We start from the raw sequence: 26,635 nt of genomic DNA, 5'->3' as shown, positions 1-26,635 counted from the left end.
CATCATTCCTATTTAACAATTGCTCTGAAATTCATCCTATGTGCTTCTTCATCTTCTTCATGGATACACCTTAATTCTTAAAACTTGACTGAGTAAATTCCATGAATTGGAGCAAAGTTTCTTCAAGTTCATTCATTCTTTTTGGAAAAGTCTGTGAAGGTTGTAGTCCTCCTTGAGGTTGAGAATATGATATTTGAAAATAAGGTTGTGAAGATTGAGAACTGGAAAATGGTGTTGTTGCAGCAAGCATTTCTTGATTCCAATCATAATATAACTGACTCATGTTAGCTTGATGTTGATATATATAATGAAAGGTAGATTCAGGTCTTTGAAAATTTTCTCCATAATTGATTTCTTCTTGAAAGTCTGGTGCATCCACATCATAGGTTTCATTCACATAGTTTTCACTGTAAAAATCACAAACCAAGGGGTTAGTTTGGACAACTCCAGCTCAAAAATTAGTAATTAAAGATTCAAAAGCATCTGCTTCATAAGCTCCTATTCTTGCAACTTGGCTTTGATAGAAATTCTGATACATGTTGGTTGTTGTCAAACAATAGAGCAACTTATTTTTCTAGTTTTTCCTTATATAGAAAAAGAAAGAAAACAAAAGTCAAATCAAATTTGTAACTAGGAAAAATGAAAAACAAGATTATGTAGAATGAAATTTACAATTATGCAGAAAAAAGAAAAACAACATTATGTAGAAAAATGCAAAAGAATACAGAAAAGCTACAAAACAGAATATATAGAAAACACAAAAATTTATGCAGAACAAAAATTAAAATTATGCACAAGAATGAAAAACAAAATTATGCAGGAAATGCAAAAGAATACAAAACATTTATGCAAAAAACTACACAAAATGCAGAAAGAAAGGAAAAAATTATGTAGAAAAATTAGACAATATGCAGAAAAATTTGGGAGCAAAACAACAAAAGAAATGCTCAATCTAGCTATTTTCTTGTTACTAATGATATTGAAAACAAATATTCCCCGGCAACAGTGCCAAAAACTTGTCACACTTCTAAGGAGAAGTTAATTTGACTAGCAAATGTACTAGTGTTGATGTAGCAAGTTATAAAAATGATAGACTGTGTTAGAGTCCCAAGTATCGATCTCAGGGAATAAAAGTATTCAATTACCACTTCACAAGGCCATAATTAGTTGAGCTTCACGAATTTCAAAGAGTGTTTGGAATTAGAATTGACAAATATTGAAATCAGAAGAAAAACAGAACAATGAATATGTAAATGTGTGATGAACAGATGTGGAAGACATAGCTAGGGAGTTGTTTCACCAAAACTTCAATGTTGAATCAATAAGAACCTGAACTTTCAAGTAATTAGAAAGAATGACAATCAGTTTCACGTTTTATTCTTTAGAGGTTAACTCCTTAACTCAATGAACCTAACATTCAATCAAATCACTCTAATTCCTTAGATCTGGTTCAATTCAATGTTGCTTTAAGTATGAGAAACCAGAAGATTGCAAGATCAAGTTCTCTTATTCCTAAGAAAGCTATAATCCTGGTAATTGATTCAGATCTGAGAAACAAATCCAATTTCTGTTGATAAGAGTTTCTCTGTAATTAGTTAATCAAATTTTCATTCAATTACTACGTAAAGTGCATAATCAACCACTTAATTCATTCCAATACTTGAAATCTAGATCCAAAATCAATTCAACACGTTCGTTTTGGATCCACAATCCCTAACTATGATGAAATTACATAGCCATTACAGCAGAGGAAGAAAAAGAAAGAGAAGAGGAGAAGGAAAATAGAAGAGCCATCTTCAATCAATCTTCAATCTGATTCCTCTAGGTTGAAGCTCGGTGTTCGTCCTTACTCTCTCTCTCTGACTCTCTCCACACCCAAGAACTAAGTGGAAATGAAAAATGAACAAAAGATTCTAAGATCTGAGCATTTCTTCAATTTATAAATTTCCTGCCATAAGCACGTTATCACTTTACTTCACAAAAGTAGCCACGCGCAGGCTTACCTAATGTTCTGGAAGACTGGAGTGATCACTTTCATTCAAAAAAGTGGCAACGTTGGAAGTTGAGTTATGTGTGTGTTCACTTTCATGAGGAAAAGTGACCACGCCCAACTTGCAATGCTGAAGGTCTCTCTGAAACACTCACTTTCGTTGGTGAGATTGACCATGCGCTTCTCGCTATGTATGAAGTCTTTCTGGAACGCTCACTTTTGCCAGCGAAAGTGACAACGCACATCATGAAATATTTGGAACTTCTTTGGAACGCTCACTTTCACCAGCGAAAGTGACAACGCACAATGTGTTCTTCTAAGAAACGCTCTGGAACACTCACTTTCACTGATAATAGTGACTATGCCTAGCTCAAACTCCATAGACCTTGTTCTTTGAGTCCAGACTTGCTACTTTTCTTCTATCTTTCTAGTGATCTTCCATCTTCATGAACTTTGCTCAGAATTTTCTACAAAAACATGCTTGAATTATTAATTTCTACACAGAAAATTCACAAATGCTAAAATAACTATGTATTTAAAGAAAATCTTCAATCATTTTATTTTTATATGTTTTTCTGCTTTTTCCAAAATATTTTCCTTATCAAATGGATTAAAACTATAGTAAAATACTAGTAAAAATATGGATTCATCACACGGTACAATTTCGAATGGAACATGGAATGCTAAAAGAACCTGGATCCTTTAATTTTTTAGGGAGCTTCCTTTGTAAAATAACACTGCATTCTTCAGTCAAAGGGACTATTTTATCATTCTCAAGCCTCCTCTTCTTAGATAACAACTCCTTCATGAATTTAGCATAGGAAGGCATTTGCTCTAGTGCTTCAGCAAAAGGAATATTTATTTGAAGTTTCTTGAAGACATGTAGAAACCTCTCAAACTGTTTTTCTTGCTTTGGATTGGGCATTCTTTGAGGATAATAGAGTCTCTTGTATTTTTCTTAATCAATTGGTTAATTTGCTTCTTCAAGTATTTGTCGCTTTGTCTTTCTCACAGCTCTTGGAGACTCTTCTTTTTCTGAATTTTCTCTCTTTAGCAAGGTAAAATTTCCTTTATCTAGGTCAGATTTTAATTTCTACTCTGCAACAGAATTATTCAGCTTTCTTTTAGCTAGTTTGGGACTTCCTACAACAGCCCCACTCCTAGTCATCATAGCTTGACATTGTTCTTTTGGATTGACAACTGTATTGCTAGGAAATCTTCCTTCATCTCTGTTGGACAGTTGTTTAGCCAGCTGTCCGATTTGAGTTTCAAGTTTTTTCATGGAAGATTCTTGATTCTTGAAGCTTTTTTGGGTCACTTTCATAAATTGCAGCATGGTTTCCTCCATTTCATTCAACTTTTTACTCATAGGTTTGGAAAAAAATTTATTTCCTTGAGGTTAAGTGGCTGGAATCCTTTGAAAATAAGATTGTTGTGTTGCTGGTCCTGTATTCGAAAAAGGCATAGCAGAGTTAGAATTCTTGGCAGTAGAATATTGAGTGTTCCAATTAGAGCACTATTGATTTCTGCTATTAGGATACTGAAAATCAAGTGGGAATGAAGGTTGTTGTCTCTGAAAATTTCCCATGTAATTAACTTGCTTTTGTGGTTCAATTGTAGATGCATCACATGCACCATTGGCATGATTTCCTCCACAAAAATCAAAAGTAGGTTGAATGTTCCGGATTGAAGCAGCCTGTAAGTTGCTTATTTGTTGAGTTAGTGCAGCAATTTGCTCTGAAAATATTTGACTTTGCAACTGGTTCTGTGCAAGGAAAGTTTCAAGAATTTTGGCTTCATATCCTCCACTCCTTGTAGGGTGTCTAGAATTAGAATTTTAGTACATAGATGAAGTCATCATCTCTATAATTCGCTGAGTTTCCTCCAATGATTTAGTATTCAATGATCCTCTCGCAGCTGCATCAATCATGGTTCTAGTGGCTGGACTCATTCCATTATAAAAAGTTTCCAGCTGCATCCATTCCGGTATGCAATGGTGTGGACACTTCCTCAACAGCTCTTTATATCTCTCCCAGGCTTTATACAAAGATTCTCCTTCTTCCTGCACAAATGATGTGATTTCACCTCTTAATTTGGCAGCTTTGGATGGTGGAAAATACTTAGTAAGAAAATTATTGACAAGGTTTGCCCAAGTAGTTATGCTTCCTTGTGGTTGAGTTTTCAGCCAACATTTAGCTTTATCTCTTAATGAAAATGGAAACAATCTCAATCTAATTGCATCCTCGCTGATTCCATTCATCCTTATTGTGTCACAAAGCTGCAAAAAGTTAGAGATATGTAAGTTAGGGTCATCCAAAATTGAACCAGAAAATTGATCTTGCTGAACTAAATGAAGTAAAGCTAGTTTTATTTCAAAATGGTTGACTTGTATGGTAGGTCTGACTATAGAGGAGTTATATCCATGCATATTAGGCACTGCATAATCACCTAAAGTTCTCATCATGTTCTGTTCAGCCATTATCTTCTCTTAAGGTGTTGGTGGTGTACGAGAAGGAATTTGAAATTCTTCTAATTTAGGAGTACAAGGAGTAGATTTCAACTCTTGCTCTTTGCTTGCTAAATTTCCTGCTCTCAATTTGTTTCTCAGCCTTCTTAGTGTTCTGTCTATATCCGGATCAAACACAAGAGCAGTCTTGTTTTTGTTTTTCCCATGCATAAAACACAAGAAAACTAAACACAGCAAAAACACTTGAAATTGATCAAAATACAGAACAATATAATGGAGAAGAAATACTAGCAAAATATCCTACAAGAAAGTAAGAAAGAAAACTAACATGTAAACATTTAATCTGAACACAAAGTATAATGACAAAGAAAATATACAAAACTGGACAGCAACAATATGTATAAAAACTAGTAAAAAGGTAATATGAAATTCAATTACTAAAAACAGAATTTAGAAAGAAAACAGAAAACAAATAGCTCAATCTAATTGTCTCCTTGCTACTAATGATATTGAAAAAAAATGAAAATCCCCAGCAACGGTGTAACACCTTATAATTGTAATTTCTAAATAAAATGAGTTTCATAAAAATGTTAACAAAATAGAGGTTTTCATTCAACAGTAGTTTAGAAACTCAATTTCATAAAGTGGTTCTTAAAGGAAATGATTACAAGTTTGTTTCATAGCTTGCTACAGGACTCAAATATACATGAAAATTTCCAAAATAACTTCTAAGTCCTATAGCAGTGTCATCCATCCTGCCTTCAGGGGGCCCAGTGCTGATCGTCTTAGTTACCTGAAAAATAAGTGTAAGGGTGAGTCCTCTACTCTAGCACAAGCACACAAATAAGCATAAGACTCACCTGAACTAACTCACTCAAGGCACACACATCAATCATAAGCAAGTGCGCTCACTGCACTGATAACTAATTACAAATACATGTATTTACACGAACACACGTGCCCTCACTGCACGCAGAACGCTCACCGTGGCACTATGATCACAGATTCCTGATGCCCTCAACCTCAGGGACTTACTTAGTTATGCTATGGATGGTCGCCCGAATAGCTCCCGCTCCACGGATACAAAATGTGCAGTATTGAGCCCCCCAGGCAAAAGTGTTAGTCAGAGGCCGAGTCAGGAGGAGAGTGTGTGGCCTGTGGTGCACCCACGCTCACTATTGGTGTCACCACCACCCTCTCTTCCCCAAGGTATTACTACCACCCCCATCTTCCACACCCTTAGTGTATCTCTGAACCATTCATAGAGAAAGTTGAACTTAATAGAGAAAAGCTGAGAGCCACCCAGAGTCGACAGAAATCTTATGCTGACTGACGCAGAAGACCTCTAGAATTTGAGGTTGGTGATCACGTATTCTTGAGAGTATCACGTACTACTGGTGTAGGGCGAGCCTTAAAAGCCAAGAAGTTAGCACCTAAGTTTATAGGACCGTATCAGATATTACATCGTAGAGGACTAGTAGCCTATGAATTAGCGCTACCACCTCAGTTGTCAGGACTACATAATGTTTTCCATGTGCTGCAGCTAAGAAAGTATGTTCCTGATTTGTCTCATGTAATTAAGCCTGATGTTGTGGAGTTACGAGATGATTTGTCTGTGGAGGTCCCAGTTGCTCGTATCGAGGATACTAGAGTTAAGGAACTTAGAGGCAAGTCTATTCGGTTAGTAAAGGTTATTTAGGACCCAGTAACTGGTGATGCCACATGGGAGTTGGAGGAAAGAATGAGAGAGTTGTACCCTCATCTTTTCTCTGAGCGATGAAATTTTCGAGGACGAAAATTTATTTTCGGGAGGAGAATTGTTAGGCAAGAGATTTATTATTGAGTAATCTATAATATTTTATACTTGTTCAATGTTAATTGAAGGATTATTTGGTATTGGAATAGATTTAGATGGAGTTTGAAATTATTTATAAAAAAAAAAAAAAAAAGGTGAACAGTAACGTATGAACAGTGTCAGATGAACAGTAAAACCGCGTATGAACAGTGAAAACCGCGTATGTACAGTGACTACTGACGTTATCAGTGACATCATCATGACGTCATGGCTGATGTCACATACGCATACAGTGCGTGTACAGTATGCGTGCACAGTATTTTCCGGCGTGAATAGTGCCCTGAATAGTGTTTCCGGCGTGAACAGTAAGGCAGTGAACAGTGTTTCTGGCAGTGAACAGTAAATTTTGAAAATTTTCTATAAAAAGGGGGCTTCACACGAAATTTTCATTTCTTCATTCCTCTTCAAGGTTCTCAAAGGTTCTAAGGCCAAATATCACTATTTCTCTCATACTAAACCTTCCTAAACTTAGATTTCTTGTCAGATCTGAGATTCTACGTCTATTCTGAAGGATTTGAAGTAAGTTTCTTTAAGTTTAAAGCTAGATTTACCGTTCGTTTCTCTTCTCCTTCTCTTTCTCATAGAAGTTCATGGTGTTCTTAGGAGAAACTTCGTTCTAAAGCTGAATCTTCGGTGAATCTTGCATTAAAATAAGTAATATTCGGTAGATCTAGTGTAAATCATCTTTCTGAGGTAAGGAGAGTTTACTTTAACCTATGAACTACGTTTTGAACGGTTTAATATGCTATTTCAAGATGTTTTGATATGATTTTGTTAGATCTTTTGAATAAAATCTATTTTCTAAGCTGTAACTGCTGTTAATTGATTTAAAATGCTGAGATTTTAGCTGATCTATTATAAACTTGCTTTAGTTGAGCTGTTAAAATAACTTTGGCGGTGTGCATCATGCTGAGATATATATTTTGCATCATTATAGAGCCGAGTTACATGTTTAGGTGGGTAGACATGTAACGGTAAGTTCATGCTGAGCTGCTGTGCTGTGCTGTCTGGATCCAGATACCGGAATGGGTCGCTCCCGGACCGGCTCGATTCCTTCTGGATTACTTAGGCTGTGAAACCAGTTGGAAACCGTTTTCATGTTGTGCATTAGATGGGCTGGAAATGCATGGGACTATTGCTGTGAGAAATATTTTGCTCTCTATATATGATTTTATTTTAAGTTTGGTAAGCTTACCCTTGCATTTCTTTCTATGTCGTTGTGTGCGTGTATACTGCGATGATCGTACGGTGGTACGTGAGCAGATGTAGCAGGTGTTGCATCTACTTCACAGGCTGAGGGGCCAGTGAAGAAATGATTGAAGCTGGGGTCGAGTAATATTGCATCAAAGTCCTTTTTCCCTATATTTTGAGACCTCATGTAGAGGGAGCTACGTAGTATAATTTTGGGTATTTTGAATACTATGAACTAAATGTAATATTATGTTGTTCTGTTGGATATTTGTTGTAAGAAACTTTGTTTTATTTTAATTGAGAAGAGAATTTCATACTTATATTCTCTATTATTTATTTTTCTTAAATAAGTATGGATGTACAAACAATGTTCTCGGTTCCTTACAAAAAGGGGTCGTGACAGTTAAAGTAGTGATTGAATGGAAATTTGATCAACTAATCATAGAGGAACTCTTATCAATGGGAATTGAATTTGTTTCTCAGATCTGAATTAATTGCCAAGGTTATTAGTTTCTTAGGGATAAGATATCTTAATCTTGCAATCTTTTGGTTTCTTAAACTTAATGCAGCATTTGATTGGATTAGATCTAAGGGATTATAGTGATTTGATTAGATGTTAGATTCATTGAGGCAAGGGATTGTCCTTTGATTAATATAGCGTGAAACTGATTGTCATTCCATCTAAATGCTTGAAAGTTCAGAACTTTATTAATTCAATGTTGAAGTTTTGGTGAAATAATTTCCTAACTACTCTTTCTACATCTGTTTACTGTATACTTTTATACTAACTGTTCTGTTTTACTTTCTAATTTCATTTTTGATACATTCATACCAATTCCATCTGAAATTTGTAAAGCTCAACTAATTGTGATCTTGTGAAGTGGTAATTGAGAACTTTATTCCCTGAGGACGATACTTGGAACTCAATTTGATTCTAAGATTTTTTTTATAACTTGCTACAACAACAATAGTATACTTGCTAGTCAGTTTACCTTCATTGCAACAACAATTGTAAAAAGTGTGATAGTAGTTCATTTGGAACCTCTCTCTAATATATACTTCTTAGAGCGGTTATTTAACAACCGCTCTCAGAAGTCCATATTAGATAACAATTCCAAATGAACCGCTCTCACTCTAAGTATATATTAGAGAGTGGTTAAAGTGGAACCGCTCTCTTAGTGTTTTATACAAAGCATTTATTACTAGCCATTATCTAAGTAGGCGCTCCAAAAGCGAATTTCTGGCGTAGTGAATCTTCATCCTGATTCCTTTAGCAATGAAGTTTGAAAGTCACTCCCCACCTCTCTTTCTGAATTCTCTTGGAAGTTAAAATAATTACAAAGTGAAAAATAACAAAAAATGAACAATCCCCAAATCTGAACTTTCAACTTCTATTTATAGTGTTTTTTCTCGCCTTTTTTCACTTCCACACAATAATTTGTGAAGATTATATCATGAAAGGTCTTCAAGGAGCTTCTATAACTGAATTAGAAACTCAAATCGTCCAAAGTTGATACTTAGAAGTAATTTTCAAAATTCTGTTACATTTGCGTAGACACTCTAAGTGGTTAGAGTGTTAACGCACATGTGTTTTCTGAGCTTTTACCTTGTGCGTGTTCACTGTGAATGGTTAGAGTGTTAACGCATAGTTGTGCATTGTTACTCTTAGTGGATAGAGTGTTAACGCACAAAGTTCTAGGGCAAATCAGTCTTAGGCGTAGCTACTCTGAGTGCTTGGAGTGAACACGCGTAGAGTTCTATCATATTTTTTGCTGTTGGAGTGTTCACTTTCACCACCTAGAGTTACTACTCACTTGCTCTTCACGAATTTCTTCTTCAAATTGTTAACTCTATGTGTACAGAGTAATTACGCCCAATATATAACACTTGATTCTTCATCTTTAAAGCTCAATTCTTCTACTTTTTTCACTTCATTTTTCAACTCAAATATCTTCAATTCAAGCTTCTACACAAGAATTAAATCTTTTTAAGTCAAATTGTTTAGAATTGGAATAAAATCTAAAATTCTTAACTATTTATACAATTATGAATATTGATGCAATTTTTATAGTTTTCCTAAGTTTATTCAACACTTTACTACTTATTTATTAACAAAAACTATACTAAAAATATAGTAAAATGTGAATTTATCAAAGGTGATTCTCTTTAAGAAAATATTTTCTAGTCAACAAATAATTTTTTTTATAGCAGATAACTTTAAATTTACAGGTGAATATCTTATTGTGAAGATAACCTTAAGTTCACATTTTATTTTTGTGTACTTAGTTATGTTGCATATTCAATCTATAGTAAATTTTCATATTTATTATCTTTACAGTTCTCATTATTTTTTTATTCTACTCCTTTCAGCGCTTTTTAATCTCGTTATTTACATTAAGTTTACAGAAAAATTCTTTTTAAACTTCCGAGACGATATAATCCAAACACTGTTCATATATTATCTATATGTAAATTACAAATTTATCTCGTGAAGGATTAACATATAAAGTTCAACTTAAACCTTCCAGACGAGCCAAACACTCTTAATTAAACTATAAGTATTGTAGGCTTGTAGCTAGACAAGGCATACCATATAATTTACCAAATAGCTTTAAAATTTAGTACTCATAAGGACTTGTTACATACAAATGATATTCTAGCTATAGTCATTGACGTCGCTCCACAAAACAACATCCCAAGCGTTTTTTACATCTTAAAAGGTACTCTTTGTACCAACCATATTCATATTCAATTTGGAAAGTTGTTATGTAGTTAACATTATTCTATTCCTTTGTGGGACCAAGCATCCAAGGTGGAAGAAGGGTAACTTGGGCTGGAGTTGAGGTTCCATCAATATTTCCTCCGTTACCTCTAGTTTCTGGCGAACCTCTGCATCAAATAGCTCATTTATTATTATCACTTTTCATTCAATATTGGAGCTAAGCTTAGTAAAATGAATGATGCCTCTGACATCCTTGAAGCCATGACGATACATATTGTTAACCTAGTGATCATGGCTTCCTTTACTCTTCCTGATTGCATTCCATCTTTATAGAGTACATTGTATTCAAATTGAATCGATGGTTTACCAAGCAGTTATCATTCTTATTGGTACTATTCTTTCCGCACAATGGGATAATATACAAGGTTGGAAACTATATATGGCCTCATGCAAATTACTATGAAAACCTCTTGCTTGTTATTGTTCAGACGTGGTAGTATAGATGCAAAATATGTTGATGTCCCTGCCCAACTAGTTTATCATGCATCCCTATATGCACAAATTAGTCAAGGACAAGAAGAAAACAAATTCATACTTAGATACATGCACAAACTCAAAAAACAGAAAGAGGCCTAGAGAGTTTTATTGATCTAGGAAATAAAAGATACTAACCCAATATTCAATGTCTCCAACGGTTGAGGAACAAGGACAGCAGAAGTAAGATCCACATTCTTATTTTGCTGCTCTTGTGCCTGTTGAGCTAGTGTCTTCTCTTTCTCCTTTATCTTGTTTTTGCTCAAACCAAAACAATTATGTAAAGTGAGATTTAATATCCCGGATCCAAACAAACTGTAGTCAACTACAGCTATTAATCAGAAATAAATTAACCATTAAAAATTACCTTCTTAGCAAGCGTGTTGTTTTGTTCTTGTAGGGCCTTATCCTGCATTCTTTAAACATCAAAAATTAAATCGAACAATTTGTTCAATGGATGATGACGAATTTATGTTAGTGATTTGCTACAAATTTAAATTTAATATTTTAATTTTTAATTATTGCAATAGTTGAGATCGCATATGTAAATCACAATTGACCTTCACGTTAAACTATTCTTTTCACATTGAATCACAAATAATGACAAAAACAAGGAGAATGCTATTAAAATATTGTATTACAATAATATTATATGACCTTTAATTATTATTTGTCTAAAGAAACAAAATGTGAATGGGTAATCATCTCACCATACAAAGACCTTCCTTTATTTATTACAGCTCACTCCTTTCTTTGCTTATTAGAAAATTATATTTACTTTCTTTACTTTATATTTTTCTACACAGTTTTTGTTTGCACGTAAAGTAATTGGTAACATTATGCAAAGTTCAGTGTAGTATTATATATATATATATATATATATATATATATATATCCCAAATGTTATGGTACAAATAAGGTTTTAAATAATAAAATATTTATTTATTTTTATCAAAATAGTTTTAATTAATATTCATTTTGAAAATTCCAAAAGATCGTTCTCTTATATATTTGTAGTAAACAAAAGTTTATGACAGCAATAACACTCATACTAATCAAGAAGAAGATACTTTTGTTTATATAGATTACTAAAACGTGATTAATTATGAGATTTCAATTGTTCTGAAACATATATATAAATGTGAGAATAATGCCCGATTCCTTAATTATTTTAGCAAACTTTGAAAATAATTGATTCAAGTTAATTATGAGATTTCAATTGTTCTGAAACATATATATAAATGTGAGAATAATGCCCGATTCCTTAATTATTTTAGCAAACTTTGAAAATAATTGATTCAAGTTAAGCTAGACAGAGCATTCAAAAGTTGAGTTTCTACACTCAACCTATAGTTGTCTCTGAATTTATTTTTCAGGGTATATGTTAATTTCATATCTCAATACATAAAAGCTAATTCTTAAATTTGTAAAACTGGTATTATCATAATTTTTCTTATTTCAGTCTACAAAAGGAAAAAATATTTTAAATTTTGTAAATTTTTTGAGGACAAAGTTGCGTGTATTAATAAATTCAAGAACTAAAAGTATCTATAATCAAAGGATAACTTTATTTCTTAGTTGCTTATTCATTCAAAATTTATATATATGGTACAAGTGTAGTCTTAACATATCACGGATACTAGATGCAATATATAGTTACATAATTCATTCATGCTCTCTATTTATGAATGAATTAGCTAATTACAATATATGTTATATGCAATGTCTTACATATATCATTTTTATTATTATTAACATTCAATACTAAGATTTCTCAACCTTAAAACTTTTTTTATAATTTTGAGTGTATTTTTTGCTCCCACTTTTACCTTACGATCCAATGTGCTATTAGCTAGACTAATATTTTAAGGTATACGCAGATGCATACACATTCAATTTATTTATCATTTATCTCTTGCTCCTTTATAATCTCTCAACTTTCACCTTTTTTAATATACTTTTTCTTCTTAGTAACTGAAAATAAATGCTTATTTTTTAATTTTTCTTCTATTGATATTCAAATTCTAATCAGATTGGTGGTGATAAAATAAAAATCCCTTTCCACAAAAGAATTACTATGTCATTATAGTTAAAGTCATAATTATTAAGTGAAATATTAAAAGTATCAATTTATAAGAAATATTAACCAACGAGCTTGTGGTCAACCAATATGAGTTTTTCTAGTTTAACTAGTGTTTTTAAGTTTGAATCATAGTATGCATTTGCCATAAATATTTGAAATGAGAGTTTCATAGTGGTCATATCAAATTTGAGAATAATTTTTGTGTAAAAAATACATTTGGTTTAGATAAAAAATTAAGGAATATAAACGATATCTTTAGTGCTCATTATAGGTTCTAACGTCTGATGTTGTTCTTAGAAAAGTTTAAGCTTTTGCTATCTCTAATGCACTATTTTTGGTGTTAGCCTTCACCTTTGTGTAAATAAAGTAAGGTATTGTAGGAAGATTAGTGCGTGTAAAAAGGAAATAAGGGAATTATGGGAAACTAGGGAAGTATGAAGGACTCATGAAAGAACGACTCTAGCGATAAGTACTTAACTGTTGACTATGTATATTCTTAAGTATGGGTTTTGCCCAATTTAATTATAAAATCTAGCTTATAAGGTGAAAATTATTTATGTGTTACTCTAATCATATTTATAGTTGGTGTGAGATCTTAATGCACCTCGTACGTAAGATTAAACATCTAGAGTCAAAGATAATACAACTTTTCTTGTTCTTTTGGGAAACTCCACTTGTCCTCCTTGTAACAAGATGCTAAAAGACGAAATGAGAGAAAATGAAAGATTATCGAACAATTTAGATCAACGTTACTGAAAAGTCTAGAAAAATGAAACCACTATTTAAATCTGGGAAAGATTAGTGTTTAATGTCTTCACAATCTATGAATGGGTATATTAGAGCCATCTGCTAAGATTATGTGGTGTATACTAAAAGGGAAGGGATAATACAAAAATAAATATGGTCAATAGCACCAATATTCCACAAATCCTCAAACAAAGTACTATCAACGACTAAGCTGCAAATACTATACAAATTATTTCGAGAACCCATAAAAGTGTTGTTAAGCTCTCCAACTTAGCTTTACCAAGCGAAGGAATCTGTGGTGACGACTGGACGTTAGTCTTCCCTAGTTTGCCAAATGAAGGATGGTGGTTCATCCAGTGACATTATGGGCATTTTTATCAATCCCGCATAGCAACGTGTAGCAATATAAGTTTTTCATTTATTCAAGAAGCTACAAGGTCTATTTCATCCCTTAAAAAATCCTAAATACTATGTCGTTTTGAGGCCATAATGGAAAGTCGGCTTATTTCTCTATATTTTAAAGTTAGGAAGTCCATTTTATCCTTAAAAAATCCTCAAAATTGTGTTGTTTTGAGGGCGAAAAAAGAAAATTGACTTTATTTCTCTCTAGCGGCGGCAGGATATACAGCTCCGTGAGAAGTCTAATTTTGGGCCACGAAATCAGCCGCAAAGGGCATGACAGCAAAACACCCACTTTGCCAAATCTATGGGATCTGTAGGCTGCTCTGCCACGCACCTTTGCTAACATTCTATTATTCTGGCAGCTCTATGGTTATAGGACAAAGTCATGGTGATAGTGGTTAGAGACAGATGGTGACAGTTGCCTATTTGATATTTAAAATTAATTTGAAAGCAATGAAAGGGTTAGTCTATCATGGTCAGTCACAATGAATACAAATAGGTGATATCAACAATTATGACATCTTAGGGTTTTATGAAACACAGTCTCTCAAATTACAACTTCTAATACCAACTTGGAATGAAGAACTTCAAGCAAATTAAAGTTGAATATTATTGGTTGATAATATTATGCTCGACCCTTTTCATTGTAAACCCCACTACTGGTACTTTTCAAAATTAAATTCTCTTATTTATTATGGTAACTAATAATATTAATAACCAAGTATTTAATTTACAGAGAAGGAGCATTTTGTGTACAACATGGAATATGGGTTGATGGAAAAAAGTGTAAAGGAAGCTTGGTTTTACGTGTGGTTTGCAGCTTTTTGAACCATTTGGATACACAGAAATAAGGTTACATTTAAAAAGGAAAACCGTAGTTTAGGAAAAAGTGATAGATTTAAGATTAGATCATGGAGTTAGCTTAAGGCTAGCTAATTTCATTGATGCTGGTTTCTTTTACGATTTGGGATATGGAACCTAAAATTTGTTTGAGTAGTTTGTAGGGTGAAGAAGATGGGTTGGGGTATCCCTATTACACTGTTTTAAATGCTATTTTCTTTATAGGCTGATAAAAAAGTAGTTTACCGAAATAAAAGTTTACGCTAAGCACGTTGTAACCATGAGTAGCTTCAACTTTTTATTTTGAAGAAGAGAACAAAATTGTTGGCAATATTTATTGATCAATTCAACGATAGCAAGTTTGCAACTTAAAAAAAGTTGAAAGTAAGAAGACTCGCCTTTTTATGAAGCTGTGAAATAGATTCATACATGAGTTGATTCTGCATATATATAATTAAAAGTAAGAATAGCTATGACATTCAGTTCAAACTATATCGCAAGCTATGGGTTGCATAGTTTTACCTTCCGCGATCTAATGTGTTTGAGAGCAGAATCAAGCTGATGTTCCAAATTCTGAAGCTCTTTGATGCTTAGGCTATCCAAATCTTCTCCCATAAAATTCCTGAAAAAAAAAAAGAGGTGCTCTAATGTTTTATATTTTATTAAAATTAAAGCACAGAGAAGCCATTGCTCGAACTATTTTAATACCTTTGATTTTTCTGTAGGACTTCCAACCTTGCTTTGAGCTTTGCATGTTCTAGAGTCCAATTTCCCTAGGAGCGCATATAATAAAATTAGTGTTCCGATTTTACCAATTTTCTGTAGCAACGGCAAGTTATATAAATCAAGAAGGAAAGAATTAAATTTCATCACTTGAAAATTTTCAGTACCAAATTTTACATGCAATAGAGTAGCGAAGGAAAAATGGTTTTGTAAAAGTAAATTGGTAAAATGGTTGTAGGTGGGGTTTATAGAAAAGAGAGTATAATCTCCAATAAACATCAATTAGTAAGCGACCAATTAAATGAGTTGAAGATTGATTCTTAGGAACGACGGCCTACATTTTGTGGCTGATTATTTGTCACAAGCTGCCTCTCCGCATATGAATACCTCTCATACCGTTCAAGAATTCTTTCCATACTGTTGTCAAAGGAAAGTAAAAGTGAGTGATGATTTTGTACATTGATAACAAAGCCTAGAATAGATATAGATAAACTTCAGTTGAAACCAAATATAGCAGCATACAAATGTGTTATTTGTATTAAAAGGGTAAAGAAATCACATTGTTGTTAACTAAAAGATTCAAATAATTCTTTAACACAAGAAAAAAAAAAGAATTACGCAGAGACTTGCAATATTCAGTGGACATAAGTACAAAATGAATTTTCAGACACATTGGAATATTGACGCTGAACGAAAGGAAGAGTAATTTAAGCCATTGGCTATATCAACTTATTTCGAACCTTTCGTTATAGTGAAAATATTGATCCAGAGCTAAGACTAACACTCCTCGATACCGTTTGCCATTTGCCAGAATTCAACATTTCCATTCATCAAAATTTTTGTCTACGTTCAATAATTTTATATTCCTTTCTCTTCTTTGCAAAAAAAGAGGAAATGGGGCCATACTTGTATTTTCAACTTGTATTTAGCCCATGGGGCCTGTATTTCCAACTTCTATTTTTATGAGATAAAACAAATTAACATTACGAGAGTAATGAATACTCAACCTTATGAACAAAATCCCTATCGAGTTTTACAAGTTACAAACTTTCAATAAAGTAACTATTTTTAAAAATAAAATACAATAAAAATTTATATTGGATACTATTTTTAAATACATTAAATTATTTTTAAAATAAAAATCAAACATATTCTTAATTCTTCTCACTTTGATAGAAATAAGTAACAATGATCTAACTATTTGTCAAATCCAAGATCCTAATGATCAATATATATTGAAAGTTATTTTACTTATTGTATAATATATTTTTGATAGGAGTAGGTTCTTCTTACACTAATATAAATTTAAAAACTCTTATATTTGATCTGAACTTTTTATTTAACTTATATCTAATGAGTTATAATTTATTACTTCACTAATCGTTAGATGTAAATTAAATGAAAGGCTCAAATTGAGTGTAAATTTTAAAATTTTAAAACCTTCAAAAAATTGAAAGATTTTGTAACTGAAAAACATGTAAAATGTCACACCGAGCACTACACGGTATAAATGTTAAGCGTGCATTTATTTCTTATTTGAAGAAAAAACTGTTAAAAAAAAGTCCCCCATCATTATTATGTTATATTTGATAGCTAGACTGTAAATGAAGTAAGGAAAAGGCTGTTAAACTCATTTTCAAAATTAGAATGTGTAAATTGATAAACTATATAAAAATATTGGAAATTCAATGACAATTTAGAGAAAATTATATAGACCAAAACATATTTTTTTAGTGCTGATCCATTAGTTACCTCCTTTTTATTCTGTCCATGCTCAGGGTGTGTACTCAACAGTACACCTGTTAACTTATCCAAGGCAAAATGTCGGCAAAATCAACTTCGGGTGCTAAAGTGAAACCAGGTTAACTAACGCCTAAATATACAAATTCGACAAAAATACGGTACGGAAACGGGTCCTAATATGTTGGAATAGGAGTTAGAGTCTAGCAAGGTTAAAAGTGGTATATACTCGAGTGTGATATTGAATCTTGGATTGGTGGGTATGATTGGCAGCACCATAACAGCCGTTTTGATTGATATATAGCTTTGTGCTTTATTTTATATTTACACATACGGGACACTGTTGCAACAGTGATCGGTCACTTTTCTGCTATTTTCTTTCTCATATTTGTGTCTGAGGCAGTGTTTGTCAGATCAGGTTGCTTCTTTCAAATGGCAAATCACGTACCTCTCTATATGGCCATGCGGGGAGAGCAAGTTCAAGTTACACTGCCAAATCCACCCACGCCACACTCAACACAAAACACTCCGTAACTGTTGCAAAAATTAACATTCCTGTCGACTACCCCATCTCTCCTCTCTCGCTCTTTCGTGCTCAATATGTTTTACTATAGAGCATGATGACAATATTTCCAAGTACAATTAAAACGAACAATTATATATATGTATATGTATATATATAATATGAAAAATTGATGACCCAATCACAGCAAAATCACGAACTACTAAACGTGTAAATAAAATAAACCTAGAAAAGAGGGAAAAAAGGGAGAAACTAATTGAATATTAGGGGGTAAAACCAAAAGAATACCACAACAAAAAGGGGAAAATATTAACCATCGATAAGAGGCATGAATATATACACAGTAGACATAATTGACGGAGATCCGTATATAAACAAAGAAATTAAATATAATTAGGTAAAGAAAAACTATAAAACAAAAAATAACACGAAATATATATATAAGTTGGGATTAGAAAGAGATATAGAAGAAAGGAGAACACGGAGAGTGGTTTACGTAAAGTTATGGTAAATTACGTACCAGGGATCGCTGGAGAACTCAAATAGTTTGCCTTTAGTGGAGAAGACTATAAGAGCCACTTCAGCATCACAAAGTACAGAGATCTCGTTTGCTTTTTTGAGCAAACCAGTTCTCCTCTTTGAGAAGGTCACTTGCCTATTGATCTTGTTCTCGATCCTCTTCAATTGCACCCTTCCCCTTCCCATATCTCTCTGTATTCTATTATATTATACGTTTCTCTCTCTCTCTCTCTCTTCTTAACACTATCTTTCCGATCCTCTCTTGCAACCACCACACGGCAAGAAGGACAATTCACACCCGAATTTCAATAACAGATCATGACCGCTAACAAGGATGAAGTACCCTTTAATTTCCCTCTATCGATATATTTTCTCTATGTTTATTTCTTGGTGTTTTTCTTTATGATATGGAATTCTATGTTTTCTATTATGCTATCGATGTTTATGTACGTGAGAAGCAGAGAGTGAGACGAAGATGACCGCGAGTCTCCTTCTGATTCATTTTTATAAAGTGGGAAAATATAAAACAAAATAGAAAACGAAAAATGATTGGTTATTATTATTATATTCGACGAAAAGGAAAAGAAAAGCGAAAGTGGGAAGGAGAAAAATAAAACGGATGATAAAAGGTGGTTTGCAAAACCAGGGTGGTTTCGTCAAAAACGTTGTCGAGCTTGGATTGGACAGGGGTGCTATCAATTAGGACAGTCCGTTGTTGTCTGTCGACTCTAATTTTTCTCGTACATATTTCTTTGTTGCGAGTTTATTTACTCGGGCTAATTAGGGATTACTTCCTTTGCTTTTCTGTCTTTCACTTATGGAAAGAAATCCTAGCATATAATTGTTTATAAAATAACATTTTTATATGAAATAACAAGAGAAAAGAGAAATAAAATTAAAAAAAGAAAAAATGATGTAAAGAAAAGTAAATTTAAAATTTTACTTTTACAGTGGCTAACTTTTTTTATTTTTTCAGTGAAGAAAAAAATAACAATTTAATCATTCATATTTTTTCTGATTATTCACTTTGACATTCTGTAGTTAATTTTTATTTTAGGTTTTTCTTTTAGCACAATAAGAAAATAAATGAATAGTCACAGAAATCAGCCATCAACATTAATCAGTGGCTTATTTAGCAACCAATAACAACAACAACCAAGTTGTTAAATTTGATAAAAAAAAAAAAAAAAGTCACCAAAATAGCAATTAAATTTTCGACGGCTAACTGAAAAACACAAAATCGATTGCTAATAAGGCATTGTTGGTCGTCTACTATGGGAAAAAAAGTTGAATTTCTAAAAGACATTAGCCAATGCTCTTTTATTTTGATGCTAATCCTTTTTTTTTATTAGTAAAAGATAATATTTTATGTCGATTAAATATAACTTTTTATGTTGCTTAGAAAGGCAATGTAAATTTAGTCGATGTAGTAAATCGTTATATTTTATATTGATTATAATAACAACTAATATAAAAAAATTAAATAATAGATTTTCTATATATGTTATATCGTAACTGAAGTAAAAAAAATCTAAATTTTACACTTATTTTAGTTATAACTTTATTTTTTAATATAATTTTCATTTAACATTATATCATAAAACTTGAAATGCAAATATAATTCAAACACAGTTCCAAATATACATATTGTGAATAATAAAATTTTGATTTAAAAATTTTGATTTTAAAATAAAATCTGAATTTTAATATTACAAAAGGAGAATGGAATCAAAGAGTTTTAAAGAAAAAACAAAAATTTGTCTTAATAAAATAGAAAAAATTTAGAATTAATTTTTAAAAAGAAAATAGAATATAACAAATAATTAAACTCTTGAACCAATGCTACTTTATACATAAAAAAGGAAAAATTCAGAATTTTTTGCCTTTTGTAAAAACCCTAGCAATAAAAGGAAAAAAGAAGCATAGAGTAAAGGAGGCATCAAAGGAGGCTAAAAATTTTGAGAGTAAGCATTCTTAAACTTTGAGAGAAAAAGAGAAAAATATAGAGAAAGGAAGGTTAGTGGAAAGGAAGAAGAACAAAAAGGCAAGCAACATTTTTTTTTTCAAGAACATCTAGTAAGTTTTATCATGCATTTTATACATTTTTCTTCTTCATACATATTTATATTTTGAATAAATATTTTCTATATCAAATCAATCCCAAATGGCAAAAAAGTTTCAAACCAAAAGATGTTCAACAACTGTGATAATTCTTCAAGTTTTCAATTTTCTCTTTAAACATGTTCTTCATTGTGTTAACTTCTTTTTGACTGCATCATTTTTTTTATTATTGCATCACTCACAGAAAAATTTAAACAAAAATAACGGGAAAACATTTTCTAAAGCATCCTTATAGAACTCGCACTCAAACAAGGATCATGGATGAGTTAGATGACACAGATCCTAGAGGCACTGAAGTCTTTAGAGAGAAGAACCACAGAGAGGACCCCTACTCAAGCACCTCCAGCACAACCCACTCCTACCTATCCACCAGGTTTTACCCCTACACAAGGACCGTCTCAAAGTTTTCCTCCTCATGAAACAATGGTGCCTTTGATCTTGCATGTAGAAAGGCCTCCACAACAAGCTTTCAATCAACAAGATGTCCAATTTCCCCCATATGGCCTTCCCCAAGGTTATACACCATCGATAGCTGAGAACCCACCAAACACTAGCCAGCCACCAAATCAACCTAACCCTACAAAACTTTCAGGTCCAGAAATCCAACCAACCCAAGCATCTATCTCGTCATATGCTTATCATCAAAATACCCATCCTCAATAAGCTCATATACCCCACACTATGCCTACCTTAAACCCACCAATCCATCACCAACCACAAATCACTAATCCTAGCCTTGATGGAAACCCAGCCATATCACCATTCCATTCCCATAAGACCTTAGAAGAACCTCAGCCCAATTACTTAAAGGAGTACTTCTAATCTAGAGAAAAATTGCAAATATTGGAAGAAAGATTGAGAGCTATCGAAGGGAGCAGCTATGCATTGGGGAAGTTGCGGATCTTTGCTTGTTCCCAGATGTGATAGTTTCTCCAAAATTCAAAGTGTCTGATTTTGATAAGTACAGAGGAACGACATGCCCAAAGAGTCATCTGATCATGTACTGTAGGAAGATGACATCACATGCCCATGATGATAAACTGCTAATTCACTTTTTCCAAGATAGTTTGATTGGGGGAGCTTTGAGTTGGTATATGCATCTTGAGTGTACTCGTATTCGTAGTTGGAAAGACTTGGTTGATGCTTTCCTGAAACAATACAAGTACAATATTGATATGGCTCCCGATAGGTTACAATTGCAAAACATGTTAAAGAAGGAGGATGAGACTTTTAAAGAGTACACCCAGAGATGGAGAGAAGTTGTAGCTCAAGTGGAGTCCCCTTTGTCCGAAAAGGAAATGGTAGCAATGTTTATTGATACCCTCCAATCACCATTCTATGATAGGATGATTGGAAGTGTTTTGTCAAACTTCTCTGATATTGTGATTATCGGGGAAAGAGTGGAAAGAGGAATAAAGAGTGGTAAAATATTCCACAATTATGTCGGATCCTTTAATAAATTCACAAATGGTCTAGGAAGGAAGAAAGGAGAAACTAATGCTGTGACTTTCCACCAGAGAGAAGTTTCTTTCATAAAACCTCACCAGACACCATATCATTTCCAACATGTATTACCTACCCCTCAAATTTCTTATCCATATGTCACTGTCATTTCACAAAACCTCAACTCTCTATCTTATCAACCACGATCCTACCAATCCACTACAACTACTTCTCTCATAACACCACCTATCAGACCACTCCAAGATTTAAGCAAAAACTCAAATGCCAACCATATTAGACCCCAAAACAATCAAGAAATGAAGCAAGTTGATTTTGACCCAATCCCCATGTCATACACAGAGTTGTTACCTTGCTTGTTTCAAAGTTCACTTGTTGTACCATGTCCAATGAAACCTGTTGAACCACCTTATCCAAGAGGGTATGATCCAAATGCAAAATGTGAGTACTATGCTGGTAGTATTGGTCATTCGACGGAGAATTGTAGAGCACTAAAGTTCAAAGTGCCAAATGGCTGAACTTCAAGGAGGATAATTCTAACATTAGGAGTAATCCTCTCCTAGGGCATGGAGGACCATCAATAAATGCCATTGAAAAAGGATCATCCCAAATTTTAGTAAGAAAAGTTGCAGATACCAACTTTGTCCGTTGAACACAGAAACTGGGAATTGAGAGATCATCAAGTTTCCTGTGATTTTTAATACCTATTCTTAGTAATCATGTGAAGCCAATCCTATCCCTTTGTCCTAAAGCTTTAGAATATTCTTACTTTTTGAAAAGACTGATGTAAGATTTCTTTTGTAATTTGAAATATCAGTGGATCTTGTAAGTTGGGACACATGTTTCCTTTTAAATTATATTTTTAAAGAAATGCATTTTGAATTCTCAGTTATCTATTGAGTCATCCTTCCTTATTATTTGAATCTTGTCGTTTATTTTGTCTTTTCTATCTCCACTCTCATATAACGCATATTCAAAAGTGACATACTTGAAAGTAACAGTGCTAGTATTTCATCCAGTAATTGTGATTGTCCCATTAATCAAACTGCCAAAGATGATGATAATGGTTGTGATTTATTCTAAGAATTTCTAAGATTAATCGAGCAAGATGCAAAAGAAATCCAACTCCATGAAGAACAAACAGAGATGTTTGATTTGGGGATTGAAAATGATAAGAGAGAAGTCAAAATATGTACCCTCATGAAAGAACAAGAGTGTGACAAGTTGATTAAGCTCTTGCATGATTATGGTGATGCCTTTTTGTATGGTCATATCAAGATATGTTAGGTTTGAGTGTTAGCATGGTTGAATATGGATTACCACTGAAGACAAAATGTTTCTCAGTTAAGCAAAATATAGGATAATGAAACCTGAGATGCTATTGAAGATTATGGAAGAGGTTACACAAGTTGTTTAAGTAGTTGAGGAATTTCAAATTGCGGTTAAACCAAGCTAAATGTACCTTTGGTGGTAAATCAACCAAATTATTGGGGTTTATAGTTAGTCAAAATAGAATGGAGATTAATCTTGTCAAGGTAATGGCAACCATTGGGATGTTACACCCTCGCACTGAAAAAATGTCCATAAATTTTTGGGAAAGATTGAATTATATTTTCTTATTCATATGCCAATTAATTGCCATTTATAAGTCAATCTTCAAGTTGTTAACAAAAATCAATTGATGGAAGGTTTTCTTACAAGGAGCTTTGATCCTCACAAAAATGGATGAAAAAGGTCTACCAAGCCCTATCAATTCTGATGCTATTAAAAAATATTATGCTTAAAACAAAAATAAAAAATATATATATAAAAAGAAAAAAAGAAATTAAAGAAAGTGGCTTGCTAGGTTGAAAACCCGAGAGGGCGACCTAGGCAAAAGTTAGAGCGACCTGGTGAGTTGAAAACTTGAAAGAGAAACTCAGGAAAAAATTAGGGTCAACTAAAATTCTATATTATATTGAAAACCTAAAACGAGGAAATTTAGAAGAGATGTGGGCAAAAAAACAAAAAAAAGTTGTAAGAAAATCCTTCACACTGGGGCAATATGATGAAGTGAAGCATTAATTTGGGGCAAATTTTATGATGATGAAGTCAAATCCAGCAATCGGCACAGACCGGAGCAATGTGTCATGGTAAAATTCTGAACTGGGGCAATTTTAAGTTGTTGAAGTTGAATCGAGTGAAATCTGAGTCCAAAACATCAAACTGGTGATGGAACGAATTTTCGCTACTCGTTATGCACAAAGATTGTCGTTAATCCTCATCAAATATGCAAGATATAAATGCAATACTAGGGTGTTGTCCTAGGTTATCTCCAAGGAACTTTTGGTTGGGAACATACATCGAACAAGTGTAAACATATATTTTAAAGCAAGTAAATTGAGGGAAGGTTTGTCAATTTTCAGATTTTAATCAAGAGCAGAATGTAAACTAATGAAATTCAATCAATTAAAAAGAGTAATCCCTAGTCAATCAATGAGTTCTATCCCTATTCTTTCAAATAATTCAATAATCCTCTATTTTTCCCTTGAATTAAGTTAATCTAACAAGCGAAAATTAACTTTAGCATCCCAATTAAAATTAAGCATTTTAATTGGCTCCAACCTCTATCCCTAAGATTAAGCAATCTCAAAGATTAATCAAAATTAAGCAATTTTAGATTAGAATTTTGTTTGGGTAATTTAGGGTTCATTACGCAATGTTCCCCTCATGTAAATTTCATTTCATTCAGAGATTGGAGTTAATAAATCCAAGGAAAGAAAGAGTAATATTGCCATTAAACCCAAGAATTCAAGAACCAAATGAGTTGACTAAGAATTACAAGAGAATTTAGCCCTCCATATGGATGGGCTTCACAAATGAAAGAAGAAAATGTAGAAACATAAATAACATTAATGTAAAATCAAGGAGAATCAAAAGGAAAATTGAAAATTAAAACCTATAATGGATCCCTGGCTGTCACCCAAGAATCCTAAGCTCTGCAAAATGCTCCAAAAGTGGCAAAAGAATCTAAGGAAAATGAATCATCTCCGTACCCTAATTTCTAAAAGTCTATATATACTAAGTCTGACATGGCCCCATAGTGATCACTCTGTAAACAAGAGTGTTTACGCGCAACAACTTTAGCTTTTTCCCTTTCTGGAGTGATTACTCTCATTTCTGAGAGTAAACACGCGCAACAACTTTAGCTTTTTCCCTTTCTGGAGTGATTACTCTCATTTCTGAGAGTAAACACGCGCAGGGCACTTCCTTTTGGGCGTCTCTGGAGTGATTACTCCCATTTCTGAGAGTGATTACTCTGGTCTATCCCTTGTAACCAGCTCCCTGGAGTGATTACTCTGGTATCTGATAGTAGATACTCTCAGTTCATATTTTTCCAAAGAGCCAGGAATTCATGAAATTTGTCTAGAATTTCCTGCACAATTATTCAAATGATCAAAATTGCAAAATATATTCACAAAAATTAATGGAAATAAGACAAAGATTAAGAAAGCTATTGTTTTCTACCTAAATAAGATTTTAATGTTATTTACAACCTCTAAATCTAATTTTTCTATTAAAACTTTATAAAAACCAAACAAAATATCTATAAAGTTTGGATTCATCAACTGGGCCAATTATTTTTGAAAGTTTTGTTAATGGGTGGTCAATTTACATGAAAGACTAGCACTGTTCATCAGAAAGGTGTCACTTAAGTAGCACAATACTTCACTCTTTTTTTAGTCATCCTAATTCTTTTTTTTTTATGTATTTGTTTCTTCCATTACTTATGTCGTTGTTTTTTCCATTACTCATTCCATAAGTCTTCCTTGTAAATTAACCATATCTTATTATTTGTAAATTAACCATATCATTTACTCAAACTTTTCAACAATGTTAACCAAAACTTCAATTGTCATTTCAGTAATTATATATTGAAAGGAAGCATGTTAATTGTTGAAAGAGTAATAAGAAAATACAATTACAAGAATAGGCTCTAAAATCCACACAGTAAGTTTGATGAATTTTCTGATAAGTTCAGTGTGATAGAAGAAGTCGACTCCTTATGACAATTTAAAAAAATGGTAGCCCAATTTGATTGATGTCTTACCTAACTCAGATTTCATGAAAAAATTGATCCTGACCAAAGAGCTTACTCGTTCATGAACCTTGAGGTGCATGTTCTGATAAGGTTGGAAAATTAGAATCCCAAAAAAAAAAAGTTTGTTTTGATTTAATGTCTCATCACATCATTTGACTTCATCATGCAATAACTTCATTCCAAGTGTTAACATTCATCCAGTTTGTGCAATCACATAATTACATTAACATGTATTTATTTTTATCCATTGCCACCTTTTGAAGTTTAATTAAATTCATTATCTGCCTCACAACCTTTATGTTCAATCCAAGTCCAGGATTTGACTTGGTACTTTATCTTTCAACAAAATTCAGAAGATGATTGATCTCTTTATTTTTCTATCTTACTTTTACTGTTAAGGTCCAGAGTCTGACTGTCCTTTTATTTTCTTTTGCAATCTAGAACTTGATCGACTTTCTTTACCTTTCTTGTCCAAGTCTTTTTACATTTTTGTCAAAGCCCATAACTTGACTATCACATTTCACTTTTCCTCTCAAAACCCAGAACCTCACTAACACATTTTACCTTTTTTGTCAAAGCCCAGAATCTGACTGACACATTTTACTTTTTTGTCAAAGTCCAAAACCTGACTAGCAC

General features: G+C 32.9%; 1 protein-coding gene, 1 non-coding gene and 1 pseudogene across 2 annotated transcripts; 2 read left to right on the top strand and 1 right to left on the bottom strand.

Moving 5' to 3' along the window:
* LOC113851966 overlaps nucleotides 1-22,436 on the top strand; it is a 221,694-nt pseudogene extending 199,258 nt beyond the window's left edge.
* On the top strand, nucleotides 3,979-4,085 carry LOC113853348. Its single transcript, XR_003502521.1, has one exon. It is a non-coding gene; the product is annotated as a small nucleolar RNA R71 (small nucleolar RNA).
* On the bottom strand, nucleotides 10,271-18,522 carry LOC113852958 (truncated transcription factor CAULIFLOWER A-like). The gene is made up of 8 exons (XM_027483382.1): nucleotides 18,338-18,522; nucleotides 15,893-15,971; nucleotides 15,540-15,604; nucleotides 15,354-15,453; nucleotides 15,230-15,271; nucleotides 11,127-11,168; nucleotides 10,898-11,010; nucleotides 10,271-10,392 (listed from the first exon to the last, which is right to left on the bottom strand). Exons 1-8 carry the CDS (start codon nucleotides 18,520-18,522, stop codon nucleotides 10,287-10,289), a joined length of 732 nt encoding a protein of 243 aa, XP_027339183.1. The 3' UTR covers nucleotides 10,271-10,286.
* Nucleotides 22,437-26,635: the final 4,199 nt, after the last annotated feature.

Source organism: Abrus precatorius, unplaced genomic scaffold, assembly GCF_003935025.1.
Source record: "Abrus precatorius isolate BTA unplaced genomic scaffold, Abrus_2018 Scaffold10, whole genome shotgun sequence".
NCBI lineage: Eukaryota > Viridiplantae > Streptophyta > Magnoliopsida > Fabales > Fabaceae > Abrus > Abrus precatorius.
This window is presented reverse-complemented; position numbering and strand designations above follow the sequence as displayed.

Excerpts from the sequence above, each read along its gene's own strand:
- LOC113852958 (XM_027483382.1), bottom strand. The coding sequence starts at position 18,522 with ATGGGAAGGGGAAGGGTGCAATTGAAGAGGATCGAGAACAAGATCAAT. Across the intron at positions 15,454-15,539 it reads GTCCTACAGAAAAATCAAAG|GAATTTTATGGGAGAAGATT; the intron begins GTATTAAAATAG and ends TTTTTTTTTCAG. Across the intron at positions 11,169-15,229 it reads TTTCACAGCTTCATAAAAAG|GATAAGGCCCTACAAGAACA; the intron begins GCGAGTCTTCTT and ends TAAAGAATGCAG.